This window comes from Oculina patagonica, chromosome 8 (genome assembly GCF_052425735.1).
Source record: "Oculina patagonica isolate OP01 chromosome 8, crgOcupat, whole genome shotgun sequence".
Lineage (NCBI taxonomy): Eukaryota > Metazoa > Cnidaria > Anthozoa > Scleractinia > Oculinidae > Oculina > Oculina patagonica.
The window spans coordinates 3,654,375-3,669,098 of NC_135765.1; the positions used below are offsets into that span (position 1 = coordinate 3,654,375).

General features: G+C 37.1%; 1 protein-coding gene across 2 annotated transcripts in view; it reads right to left on the reverse strand.

Annotated features, from left to right (window-relative positions):
* Positions 1-7,591, reverse strand: part of LOC144663364 (von Willebrand factor A domain-containing protein 8-like) — a 35,287-nt gene extending 27,696 nt beyond the window's left edge. For both annotated transcript variants that reach the window (XM_078524273.1, XM_078524272.1), the window contains exons 1-9: positions 7,257-7,591; positions 6,391-6,468; positions 5,571-5,626; positions 4,233-4,307; positions 3,209-3,423; positions 2,670-2,733; positions 2,229-2,393; positions 2,002-2,051; positions 1,069-1,177 (exon numbers count right to left, since the gene is read on the reverse strand). In XM_078524273.1, coding sequence (XP_078380399.1) covers positions 1,069-1,177; positions 2,002-2,051; positions 2,229-2,393; positions 2,670-2,733; positions 3,209-3,423; positions 4,233-4,307; positions 5,571-5,626; positions 6,391-6,468; positions 7,257-7,353 — 909 coding nt within the window. In that variant the 5' untranslated portion in view covers positions 7,354-7,591. The remainder of the gene's footprint in view (positions 1-1,068; positions 1,178-2,001; positions 2,052-2,228; positions 2,394-2,669; positions 2,734-3,208; positions 3,424-4,232; positions 4,308-5,570; positions 5,627-6,390; positions 6,469-7,256) is intronic.
* Between the last annotated feature and the right edge of the window lie 7,133 nt (positions 7,592-14,724).

The following is a 14,724-nucleotide window of genomic DNA, read 5'->3' on the forward strand; positions in this document are numbered from 1 at the left end:
GGTAAATTTGTAACGTTTATCAAGACTACAGCACCACCTGAAATCACGTGCACATTGGCCGCAACGCTTTATATAGATCGCCTTTCAGAAACACGTGCGTTGAGATAAGAAAGCTGACATGCGATGTATGATTTGGGCTAGTCACGTTTTAAAAATGTTATATAACGTTTGTAAATTTGACAAGTCACGTTTTAATTGAGTGACGCTTTGATCACCCACAGCGGAAAGTAATCCCTTGAGAAATTAAAATATTCCCTTGAGAAATTAAAACAGTCCCTTGAGAGTAGACAAGAATGTGGTTCGAGATAGAACAACTTGTCCACTATTCTCCCTTTTCTTGCTTGTAAACAAGCAATAAAGTCGAAAAAAGGGTTGCTCTATAGTTAAAAATGCTTTAACAAGGTATCTAACAATATCTTTGGTTAAAAAATTAAACTTGACTTCATTTGAAGGCTTCAGCATGAAACAAATTTTTGCTTGCTGATTGGCTAACTTGCAAAAAAGTTTGTTTAGTGGCCACAGTTAATTAAAAGTGCTGCACTGTAAACCACAAAATAACATACCCACATCACCACAAAACATGCAGACATCTACCAGCCTTTAGCTTACTTAGGGAGCTATATCATGAATGGTGAATTAATTAAATTACTAGTTAATTAATCTAATAAAAATTATAAAAAGAACACAACTCTTTTAAGTTTTATGAAAGCTGTGTTTTGACAGACTTCTGTCATTGTCAGTTGCAAAAGAGCAGTTACAAGGGAGTAGAACATACAATGATTACAAAGAACAAAATTAGAATTGCAAATAAGAAAAATTGTGACAATACAGTGAAACAAAGTTAATTTTAAAGTCTTGTCTCAGTTTTTACATTGGTATGCTGTCTTTTAATATTTCCAGGTTCCTATTTATTTTGTACAATTATGAAGAAAGTGATTTACTTTATCATGACATAAAATATATAAAATATAAATACTTAAAAATTAATGATCTTACTTCTAATAAACGCCTACTCTCAAATAAACGCCTTGTATCTGATACACACCTCCCCTGAGATCCAGTACTTACCATAATTCTTACAATATTTACAAGATTGTGAATAGGAAAGTCTGGAAGTCCAACAGAAGCCAGCTCTGTGGATTGTAATGTGTGTGCAAATGAGGCCAGTTGTGCTAACCTAGGGAAAATTGAAAAAGATATTAAATATAATGCTCATAACATGCAGAAATTAAAGCACACAAACAAAAAAGTCAATTGGCTACTCCTTTTAATAAAGGTGAGTTTGCCAAAAGTTTCCCATGGAGACCTGCTATTAAATAACTAAGAACAATAACCCTAATTATTCACTTTAGTGCCCTTCTCATAATAATCATTCCTATTTCAATGAATGTTATCTTATAGATATATTAACTAAAAATAAATAAATAAATAAAAATGAGAATTTACAGTGGCATCTTCCACATAGTGGATCTTCTTGAGCCCACTGATTCCAGATCGAATTAGAGTTTAGTAGTGTTAGTTTTTTGAAGGGAGGAAAACCGGAGAACCCAGAAAACCGTCAGAGCAAGGGATGAGAACCAACAGCAAACTCAACCCACATAGGACGCCGGGTCCGGAAATCAAACCTGGGCCACATTGGTGGGTGGCAAACACTTTCACGACTGCGCTGTCCCTGCTCCCCTGGCAACTTAGGAAATTAGCAACTTTTTAATGAGTGCCCCGCAAAATTGCCAGTCATAATTCAAGCTGTTTATGATACGTCAAATTTAAAACTTGTAAGCCATGATCTTTTTGCTCTATAAATATAGATGGGACTAGCCTGCAAATACAGCCCCCTCTCTTCGCTCCCGGCTGGTTTGGTGTCAGACAGGCTGGGAGCGAATAGAGGTGGCTGTATTCCCAGGCTAAGCTGGGACTTCTTTTTGCAATTTGCATGCTGCTGGACCATACCCTGCAGGCACACCATCACAAAGACAAAATTTATTTTAATCTAGTGCAAACCTTTCTTGGGGTAAATTGGGACAGGCAGATTGAAGAACAGTTAGCTGATCCTGAGAAAGAACAAAAAAATTAACTTGTACCATTCTGTGTATCTGATTACAGGCTCTCAGACAGCAGCGATAATTTGAATGTCATAAGGTAACAACAGCTACATTGTATTTCTGTATTACTGTATTAATTAAAATAAATAAATGCTCTTTATATCGACCTACAGGTTTTTTACAAACCTTGAATGGTAACAGATGAATGTCTCTTGCTTGGAATCTTGACCTCAGCGGAGGATCCAGAGGGTTGCCATGGTAACGAGGCACAGGAAGCCCAAGGGCAATAACTCTAAAATCTTCACTGACTCGCACAAGCTTCCAGGCATCCATCTCTTGCTCAGAATGCTCCTGAAAAGAAATTGAAGAAAGTGGTTTGTATTAAAAAATACTTTGTCAAGCAGAAAGGTAATGAAAATAAAAAGAAAATCATCAGGTAGGGGATATTTGACTTGATGTATGAAAAAATCCCAAAAAAATGCCAAAAGGTTTCAATAAAATTTAAAGTACTAGGTAGCTGGTTTGAGTTGAGCAACTGACTGTTTGAAAGTAGTTTATTTTAATTAATTACTTTAGTTTGGGGGGAAAAGAAGCTATCTAATCAATTAAACTGAAAATAACTTATACTTTTAAAAGAGCATCATATCTCTCAGCAGCCATCAGAAATCTTCCATCTTCTAACTGCATTTCCCTGTATTAAATTAAAGTACCAGTACATTAGCAATAAATAAATTTGGACTAGAGTAGCTAGCCATTTGGCTCATCATTGCCAACATTTAACTCTAGTGTCTGTAACATAAAATGATTGACTGCTCCCCTTTGACCTGAAGCTAGCCCATCACAGATTAAACCACCCCTCCCCCTCCCCTTCAGCATTAATTTGTTTCCTGGTTGATTTAAAACCACTTAGAAATACACTGTTAGGTGGAAGAAGGCACTGTGAGAAAGGTCTTGCCAAAAATGCCCGAGCCTGGACCACTCTGTCAGGATGGAGAAAATTGTAGATTTTAGGCAATAATTATTATTATTATATAGATGTACAAACATTCAACATCCATTGGTAATTTAAATCAATAGTTATCTAATCCATTAAAAATAGTTTGTGACAAATCTAGTTTACTGAGACCAATCAAAAATAAAATATAAATGCATTTGTAGTTCATCACCTATTTTCAAGAAGGTTGTTTAACACTGGTAGCACATTGCGTTCAGCTTTCTCAATTCCTTCAAGCATCAGCACTCTACCCCTGGTTGCAGCACGAACAGCACACTGGTCAACATAATAGGCAGTTCCTGATGTGATTTCTCTTCGCTGTTTTAGATCTGATTCAGTTGTGTCACGTGACAATGCAATGTATTCAACTTCACACTTGGTCAACTCCTATAACAAAAATTAAGTTTGGATTCAAACAGCACTGTTTTCCAAGGGGTGTACCTCATTTCAAAATGGCAGGAAATACATTGTTCTTTTGTCTACATGTTGATTGGCCCTTAACTTGTTGCCTCGTTTTAAGGCAAAGGTTCTTTTCAATTCTGCTGATATGATTGAGGCACTGAGGGGCAGGGCCAATTAACATCAATCAATCAAATCCAAACCTTTATTTAGACATGATGGGGTAACAAAGCTACATAGCTTGTGGAGTCGTGTGTAAATAAAACATTAATACTAGTAGACAAAGACTTAAATTATATTAAGGTAAAAACGCTAAACTAATCGCTTAAAATAAATTAAATTACTAAATTGTTACAACGATAAAAAGATAAAAAGCGCTAAGAACTCTTACAATAGAGGTTGTTAAAATCAGTATTTTTAATTATGTGTGACGTGTTGATCATTTTCATTGCTTTGTGACACTCTTGCGGTAAAAGGTTCCAGGGCACTGCCCCACTGTAAGATGTTGAAAGTTTCAATTAATTTCCTGTTTTCACTGAAGCCAAATCCCTCCTTTAGTAGTGCTACTACGTAAGTGGCATCCAAGCAGAGATACGGCAAAGATTTAGACTCCTTGGAACATGCTTCTTTAGCTCCAACTACAAAATCCCCAACAGTTATTGTACCGCCCTTCTCAACATGAAGACAAAAACAGTAAAAATAATATACTTTCTGCTATTTTCGAATGAGGTGTATCTTTAGTGGCTATCAGTGAAAAATAGTATTAATAAATGGCAATAAAGAGTTGCATAACAAACCAGGTATTGCATGGCCAGTAGTCTCCTTGATGGGCCTGGAGGTCCAATGAGAAAAACGTCTTGACCAAGTTTGTCCTGTTGATAATAAGCAAAGATATTTCAATACAAAAGTTATTGGACTAGTGCTTCCGTAATATTTTTGACTTTACTTATACTTGGGTAATTGTTAACTTACAGTTTAATGCTTGCAGACCCATAACAGCCAGTTACAATTTTAGCTAATGCAATTTAAATGAACCCTATCGAAGGACCATACCTGGATCCCAATGTCAAAAGGAGCAAAAAGGATACCCTATTTAAGGACTCAGAACTACAGTATAAACCATATCCTAACCCATCGCACAAACGTATACAGCCCACATATGAGAGTACCCCCTGATGCAGTACTTAACTGACTTCCTGGATTATCAACTAAGTAAATGTATCAAATATTACAGATTTTAACAAGCTAAGTTAGGCCCGTTTCAGACGCCGTATTTCACATGAGCCGAATCGAATTAGGTTTTTGGGCCGACCTAAATTATTTAGATCGGCTGAATTGATTCAGACGCCGAGATTAATTCGGCCAAATTTAATTAAATATTAGGAAGACCAATAAGTATTGTCAGCGGTTTTTACGCAAAGTAGAAAACATGGCATCGCCTTAAATCGAGAGGGCGGCAAACAGAAGAAAAAGGATGCAGACTGTATTGAATTACATTGTGATGAGAAGGCGACAGCTGATGAGTGTTTGCCTTCTCAGTATGCTTCTGTTGTTTTCTCGAGCCGAAAATGGCACATCCAGACTGTATTGAATTACATTGTGACAAGAAGGCGACAGCTGATAAGTGTTTGCCTTCTTAGTATGCTTCTGTTGTGTTCTCGAGCCGAAAACCTCACATCTAAATATGCTTTACTTGCCGCCGCCTTGGTAGAAACACTTATTGCATATTGGAATCTTGCACTTAATGCAGGAGTATTTTGTAGAGTCAAAGCAAGAACTGCACATATCAACTTCTTCGCTTAAAGCATGTTTTGCCCTCCAAGCCGCCATTTTGGATCCTCACATTAAGCGCATGCTCTGTGGTAAAAAAAATACATTTAAATAATTTATGCATTTGATTTAGCTCATGTGAAGATCGGCGTTTGAATCAAAGCCGGTCCACAGCCGTTATTCCCGGCTGAGCTAGGCATGAAGAAGAACGGCTGAGTCGATCCGAATTCAATCAGCCATTCTGAATTGATTCAGACGCCGTACTTCACATGAACTTAATTGAACTAATTTGATTCGGCTCATGTGAAGTACGGCATCTGAAACGGGCCTTAGTGACATGTTTTTTTTTTTAAATAAAATATTACCTTTTGCATGATCCATCGCAGACTTTTGAGCACTGACTGAGGAAGTTCTCCATTGACTGCAGATGAGAAATCAGGGAACAAGATTATTTTAGTGTAAACGGAAGTCACATAATAATGTTTTAAAAAACTCATTAATAATTCATAAAGAAAATACAAAAGAAATTAATGTTTAATGAGTGTCTTAATATCTGATAAAGACACGGCTAAACTTTACGTCCAATTTTCTAGGCCAAAATAACCCCAAATCTAAATATCAGTGCAAGAATGAGTTGATCTACATCAGAAGATTTTTAAGCCGTTCAATAAATTCGCAGTTCGTGTTTTATCAAGTCTAAAACACTCGGCTGCGCCTCATGTTTTAAACTTGATAAAACACTGCTGCTCATTTATTAAACATTACAAAAATATTAAGCTCTTATAAATCATGCATGAGGGCCACACTTGGTAAAAAAAGGCAGCTTTGAGCCAAGTAGCGTATACTGCTGGAGCTTATCCCGGTTTTAGTAGCATTAAGCAGGTAGGAATATTTCTACTCCCCCCTGAATGGGATGCTAGTCCATCAAAGGTTACCCCACCCCCCAGCATTATTTCGTCAGTACCCATTTATACACCTGGGTGGAGGTGGAGAGAGGCACTATGAGAGCAAAGTGTCTTGCCCAAAAACACAACACAGTGACCCCGGCCAAGGCTTGAACCTGGAACGTCCGCTCCAGAGTCTGGCATGCTAACCATTAGGCCATTGCGCCTCATGGGTAATATTTGCCCAGTTATAAATATCTTTACTAGTTTATTTGTTTATCTTATTGAGCACTTTACTCACCATACTTCACTGGAACTAGCTCAGGAGAGGAAGGTTTCTTCAGTTTGATACTCACATCTCCAATACTAACTTTACCATCTTATGTATTTTAACATACAATTAAAAACAAAACAACATAAGCTCCAAAAGTCACTTTTAAAAGTACTGGTTGGTAAAGTAATTATTAGATATCAGGTTGAATCAATATGTCTGTTGCAGTATAAAAAACTAGTTAGAAAAAAACTAACTAGTTGAAAAAAATTAACTGAGATCAAAAATTATTATTAAGTTATCTGAACTGCACAAGTGACTCAAGCAAGGGGCAGGAGAGTTAAAGTTTGGGAAAATTCTCTACGAATAGGACAGTAGTGTAGCAGCTCTCATAAGCTTTTAATTCTACTGGTCCTGTAGTGTAGCAGCTGCTATTGTTTTTGGGGCTAGCTAGGGGCATTGTTCCTGTTCTTTGTTCTACTGTTCTCTCGAAGGGTAGCGAGTCATTCATGTGAGACCTTGCCAGAGCTGCTACCGGCCCATATAAAGACAGTGTGAAACTTTTCATTTGTTTCTGAGAAATTCAGTCTGTGGTTTGGACTCCTGCACCAAAAACAAGGAAAATTGGCAAGTGTATGCATCATCATCATTGTCATAATCATCATCATCATCATCATTACAACCATTACAACACTTGGAACAAAATTCAAGTAAGAGAACACAGAAAAAGAGTAGGTGAAAGTAGCCCTATATTCAGTATTTGCTAACAGAATATCTTTCTTATATTGTCTTCATATACAGACAGAGGATCAAACTCTACCAATATCATGTAGCTAGTACAAAGAGATCTGTGGGCTGTATAAGAAGTTTTTTGTATGATGAATTATGGAACATACCTGAACACAGCGGTCTTAATGGAACTCTGAATGAGTTAGCCAAGGCATTAAGACGCTTTGCGGCTTTACCATTCGACATCAACAAAATTCTAAGCATCTGGGGGCAAAATATCTTTTACTTGATCAGGTCTTGAGTGCAAGCCGCATGTACAACATATGACGTAACTAGGGTTCAAAACGAGCATCAAAAACCCTTTATGAGACGCCAGATTGTGAAATTATGAAACAAAATTGAAACTTTAAAACGGTAACTACATATTTCGCTCAAAAACGCGCCATAATCTGTCGATTTCAAGGTGTGTGGTCCTTGTATGATTCGGACCTTCTATCCGCCATATTGGATTCTTCCGCGCTAGAAGACTGGGACCCATATTCTTTCATTCTTTCATTCTTTCTTTCTTTCTTTCTTTCTTTCTTTCTCTCTTTCTTTCTTTCTTTCTTTCTCTCTTTCTTTCTTTCTTTCTTTCTTTCTTTCTTTCTTTCTCTCTCTCTCTCTTTCTTTCTTTCTTTCTTTCTTTCTTTCTTTCTTTCTTTCTTTCTTTCTTTCTTTCTTTCTTTCTTTCTCTCTCTCTCTCTCTCTTTCTTTCTTTCTTTCTTTCTTTCTTTCTCTCTTTCTTTCTTTCTTTCTTTCTCTCTCTCTCTCTCTCTCTCTTTCTTTCTTTCTTTCTTTCTTTCTTTCTTTCTTTCTCTCTGTATATGCCTCATCAAGCACTTAGGTGCCAGGGAAAACTTGAGTTTTTGGGGTGCCCGAAAAAAATTTTAAACATCATACCAATACTTGAAACTTTCCACACTACTTCTAATTGCATTGTTCTTCATCATCCAATGCGTGGTTTTCATTTTTCCGTTCTTTCCATTACTTTATCGCTCTTTACTTTTGCAAATGGCGGGAAATCACCCACTTTACTCGAAAAAGTCAAATAAATCCCTGGAAACTTATTTTTTCGGCAAAAGTTTACCTTTGATGATTCACCCGACTCCCCTAGCATTACCTTAGCTTTCCCCCGTTTAAGCATTTCCGATTTTTTGACTTTTGAAAATTTTCCAGTGTACTTGCATGCATAGTACTCGATTCAAAGCTCAAGAAAGCGCATTCATCATTTTTTTTCCAAACAGAATAATTTAAAAAAATATATCTTCGAGAGATTTAGAGGTAATGGACTACAAAAATTCACACACATTAGGCATGCAATATAGCAAGTTTTTGCAAAGTTTCGGCCTATTTTAGGAATTTTTGTTTTCGTTACGCTACTTTGTATTACAAAAAGATATTTTTTTTCGCGGCGGGAAATCAAACACGTTTTTAAATCTCGATAAAAGTTGTAATTTTCGATAAATATAATTGGAAATTTGCAGAAGGGTGTAAAATTGCATGTAATTTAGGGAAATAGGTTCATTTTGGCTTTACATTGCATATTTTGGGCGATTTTCAAGTTCAAAGACTAAAAGCGGCGGGCAATCAACCAAAATGCGCATTTTTTCCCCATTGACATAAATCTGGCCAGAACTCAAACGAATTTCGCTATTTTCTTCCAAATATTTACTATTTGATTGCGATGTTAATACAAATCACCTGTATAGATCAACGATTTCAATAGTTTTTATGTGCAGAAAAAAAATGGCCTTTTTCTGTAGCAAATAAAATAGATATAATATTTTGCTTAGTTTCTGGCCAGTTGAATTTATTATCATCATAACTATTCTTTTTTTGATGGAGACTTTCCATGATTTGTTGCAAAGACAGTTCACTTGCCTTCCTACCAATAGCCCTTGCAAGGATATTGATTGTTCGCTTTTGGGAAGTATACTATCGTGGAGATTTTGTTTGCGTAGTTTCAAAAACTAAGAAACATTTGAGTGTCAACGGAAACCTTTTAATAATGGTCCAGATTCTTTTTAAATTACCACCTAGAATACTAAAACTGTCGACGAGTGTCTCTGGTCATAGGCGGAAAGGGTCAAAATGAATTACAACCTAAAATATCCTGGCGAAATTCCGAGTTGTAGTGAGCGAAGTGAATTTCGCATCAACATAGGCACGCAATGCGTGCAAGTGTTTTAAGGACTCAGTTTAAAGAATGAGACCTGTTATCTGATTACCGACATTATTAGTAATATTATTGGATGTATCAAACCAAATGCGTTAAAATGAAGTGTGAAAGTTCAGCATAACTTCTTTCAGTTTGGTGTTTTTTATTCTTGTTTCATAATAAATTTTCCGCGTTTAGTGTCTTATAGCCACTTTCATTCGAATACAACAACATCTACAAGTTGATATTCAAGCTTTGTACAGCATACATGACGCAGTACAAGAACATGTAAACTTGGTGTAGCTTACATGATGCGAGAATTTATCACTGTACGTGATTTTCTCATTGCCCGACTTGGGCTTGAAAATGCACAACGGCCAGGTCCCATGGAAACTGCCACAGTATTCTACTTCCGACAAGCAGAGCTGAGCAATGATGGCAGCTACACAATGTACTGTCCAAAACACAAGCGATCCTTTGATGGCCCGGCGCGGATTTGCATGGATGCTGAAACGCATGCCAATGTCACCACGTACATCGAATATGTGCGCAACATCGGCAGGCGAATAACCGCCTTTTGGTTCAAGGCCAAGAAGATTAAATTGTCGAGCACCGATGTTATTATTATGTTATGTTATATTATTATTATGTTAGGAAAATAGCATCCTCGGCAACTTTTGATATGGACATCGTCGAAAAGAGGGCTATCCACGAACACATGGCTCATAAAGAGGCGACATTGGTCACATCACCAAGAAGTCTTCCAAAGGTCACCAGCTACTGACGAAGACCCTTCGTTTGGATAGGTCAGTATTAACAAGATCGAAACCTAGCACCAAGTCAGCAAATTCAACAAAGTCAAACAATGAAGAACATGAGGAAAGCACTAACGAAGAAGGACTCACCAGTAGTCAAATAGAAGCCATCAAGATGCTGTTTTCCCACCAAATAATTTCTCGAGACTCACTCACGTTTGACATAGTTAGGAAAACCAGTGCCGAACATATGGATTTACGGGAATTTTTGGACGACACTTTGATGATCAAAAAGATCTACGACAAAGTGGTCTACTTGAGACGAAAAGAAAAGTAGAACATGGTACTTCCAACAAATGAACCTGAGCCATCATAAAATAGAACAGAGGCGTGGTCGAACGTTATATCAGATACGCCAGCATCTGTGTCTGTCAGCTGTTCCAGTCCAAGTACAAAAGCCAAATGGAACCTGACTGATGAAAGAAAAGTTGAAGAATTATTTGCAGAGTATTCTGTTCGTCCAGGCAAAGCGGACTTAACGGCTTTGTTCCAGTCATAGTCCAGCCTCAAAGTAATTGTCGAGCGAAACGACGGCGACTTTGAACGTTGTTATAACAAAGCACAATACATATTCAAGGAGAGGCCAGAAATAGATTTATTCCAGGTCAAACGTAGCAAGTCAAGGATGGACTCTGAACTCCCGAAGATGTAGCATTTCTTTATTTATTTTTATTGTGATAATTTTTCAAGATAAATCTTGCATTTAAACCAGTGTACGGTAATTTTCAAATCAATTATTATTACAGTGTACGGTCGAGGAATAGCCAAATATAGAACACAATCGAAAAGGACTAAATACAGTCGATGGAAAGTAAAAACAGTTTTAAAAAGTGTGCCTTTATTCCATAAACTATAAGTTTTTTAACAGTGTACGGTCATTTATACATCAATTAACATGTACAGTGTACGGTCGCATAAAAAAATTAAAAATTACAATCAGGATGAATGTTGAGTTACTAAAAATGTAAAATTATTCTGCCCTAATTTGTTTTATTTTATGGTAATATCGTGCAAAAGTATTCCTATTTCAAATAAAGTAGTTTTTTGTTACATTGTGGAGACTAATTCCTCCGTTCTGTCTTATATGACTCTGTTCCCGGCAACAGTATATTGGGTTGGTTACACATTAAGAACCACTGAAATAATTTATTTTGAAAAAAGTTGTGATTCCTCGATTGTGGCCATCGTGGTCAATTTTCATTAGTGATGTTTGTAGAGGGCCTTCCTAAACCTTCATCTTAAAATTAAAAAGGAAAACAAACTTAACCAGTTAGAGAACAGAACGATCTATAACTGATTATCAAAGATATCATCGATGACGTTCACAAATTTAATATTTTGTACTTTATTTCCAATCCGCAGTGACTATTAGGAAAAAGCCGGCAAAAAGTTTAGAGAAAAAAAAAAAATGAAAAAGACGTGGAAAAAATCCAAATAATTGTTTGTCTAATATAATAATGTATTATCCGTATTCCTAAAGAGAGAATAAAGAATTACCGTTAGAAATGAAAAATCCTCAGCCAATAATCCTCATCAACAATTTCACCGCCACCCAAGTGGCGGGAAATCAACCGGCGGCGGCACATCAGCCACTGGGCGGGACATCAACCACAATACGTGGCGGTGCATCAACCACCGGCGGGGAATCAGCCACACTTGCGGCGGGGCATCAGCCAAAGGGCGGGAAATCAGCCATATGGCTGATGCGCCGCCCCAAATTGCGGCGGGGTATCAACGGGCGTATGGCTCTCTCTCTCTCTCTCTCTCTCTCTCTCTCTCTCTCTCTTTCTTTCTTTCTTTCTTTCTTTCTTTCTTCTCTCTCTCTCTCTCTCTCTCTCTCTCTCTCTCTTTCTTTCTTTCTTTCTTTCTTTCTTTCTTTCTTTCTTTCTCTCTTTCTTTCTTTCAATAACTTTCAGTTCTTCCTGTTCAATTGTTTATTCCTAGTTTTGTAAGTTCAGTTCAGTTCATTATCTGGCTCAATATCCAACTTTAGGTATCTAATCTATGGGGGTTGCTTGTGTTGCCTTTCTGGCCTATCTATAGCCTGTTCCAGGCTCTCGGTTTGTGGAACAGGCTAGCCTATCTAGGGAGAAAAAAAAGAAAATCAAGCAAAACGTAGTCCAGTTCCTGAACTATTCCAGTAAATTAAGGCAGTAAAACCCGTGTTATATTGTTCTGCGTTTTATAAATTATGGGACTCAGTCGTAGTCTATCTTGTTTCCGGAGATCATTATCCTGAACCGAAATCTTGCAAGCACCTGGGACAAAAGTCCCAGCCAGTCTTTTTATAATTGATCCACGCCTAGGTTCCTTGGGGTTCGATCCGACAATTTCAATTCAGACCTTTCTGAGCTATGACACACATATCATGTATGATGGCGTAAAAAGAAATAAAGAGGGAATAAAAAACAAAGTGAAAAAAAAAGTATCCTCGCAGCTAAAAAAACTGGTCAACAACAAAGCTATGAATTCACAAAAGTAAGACTAAAACTGCAAGGGACCGCAAACGAAAACGCTGGAACTACTGAGAGATCTGATCAGCAATAAAATGAAATAACAATTAACTGCAAGCAAGCATTATCGTTTGCGGTCCCTTGCAGTTTTAGTCTTACTTTTACGTATTTTTGGACCGTAGATCTTTTCAGATCCGATATGCTGTGCTTTTATTTAGCATGGTTTTGTCCATGCGCTTAAATGTTCGGAACTTTTTCTAGCCATTGGTTTATCAATTTCTCGGCAATACGGATGTATTTCGGTAAATATTCTACCTGAAATATACAGTCAGAGGTATTAATCAGTAAATCCTCTTTCATATTGCCCACACAGCAGTTGTTTTTTTGGCTAACAAACTTTATTTACAAGTTGAATAAGAAATCCAGTTCGGACTGGTTTTGTCTCGAAGTTGTCAAGCAACTTCTTGCACCAAGATGGCGTAGGTGACGAGCTTCAGAGCACTCTCGAGAGCTACTCTTGATTGGTTAATAAAAATCAGAAACTTTACGAAGTTCAAAGAAGATTTGCCAGTAACGCCACTTGTTTGTCTTAAGGCAATTAGCTTCTAAAGAACATGACCTGCATAAATAGCAAGTGACAAAACTTACGGAGGCAGATTGTTAAGAAATCTGTGATCTTGCCTAGTGATGCTAAGTGATAATATTAAAATTAAATTGTAGTTATAGTCCTTTTGTAATTATAGTTTTTTAATTGTAATTTTTAATACTTTCTCCAATGATGTAAATTAACCCCTAAGGGACGGAGGGAGAGGGGGGTTTTTCTACAAAATCTCCACCGAGTTAAACGTTTTTGCTTCATACATTTATTTATTACGTCGAACCAAACGCAACTATACATATTTCGAAATAAGAGACTCTGTAATATTATTATGTGCAAAGAAACATTCAATTTGCCTTCTTCCTGAGAAGTAAAAAAATTATAAACCTCATAATTTTGTCCATTATCGGCTGGAAAGCATAGTAAACACGGGAAAATAGTACGAAATAGTGGATACAACGAGTCAATTACAACTATCACAACAATACCGACCTCTGCGAACTTCGTTGCCATTTCTTTTAGCGTCTCTACCGGGATACACGAGTAGTTTCGCTCCTCAATGACCTTGTTGTCTTCCCAACCGTCGCCATTTTGATCAATGGACTCTTCCTACTCGCAAAGTCACTGCTTACTCGACAAATCGCGAGGCTCTTTTCTTGTGAAATTTACATGCAAAAGCTAAAATGATGCCATGTTCGTCGATAAATGTCAAACTTCCCGTTCACAAAACGACCATCTCCACCTATTCTGCCGAAGAAATTCTCCCTAAACACACTTGGACGCCATATTTAAAAGGAACAACACATAGACGGGAAAAAAATCACGAAAAATCGAAGATTACGAGTACGAAAGAGCTGTTTTCGCAAAAAGCAGCCATTTTGTTTCAACCAGCGGTTTAACCATCGAAAGTGTCTACTTCATGTATCATACCCCAAAAATATCCAAGAAAACGAAGTGATGTAATTTTCTACGGCTGTGGCCGTAGTTCGTCCCCTAGGGGTTAAATTAGGGAAAGGATATGAAAATAATTAGGTGATGAAGATCCCTGTGGGTAATAAAGTCTATATGGTATGGTATGGTATGGTATCAAAATCAGGTTTAACCAATAGGAATATCCGTTGTACCATGTCTAACACAGTCAAAGCACCAACATTAACTGCGGCTTATTAACATTTAAATACTGAATAACCCAACTCATTCGTAAACCAGGTCTAACTTAATAGTTAAATTATGGCCCTGAATATATCAGCTTACATGTAATCCCTAAATAATTGGTAGAATTAAACGGTGATCGACGCTATAATAACTTGGACAAAATGAAAAGAAACCAAGTAGTAATTTAGCAAGAATGTCGTCATGTCTCCCTTGGTCGCTAACTTTTGTGGGAGACCTTCACTAGACCACAGTTCTCAAATCAAACTATGATCTGATAAAGTTATTAAAAATTACAGGAAGTATACCGTATTTATTCGATTAAGGGGGGTCCTTCTTAACTACAGATTTAGAGCAGTTGCTAAGGAATTTGTAAAGATGGTTTTTGTTGGCAAGCTATTTTGGAGCGTTCGGCAATGC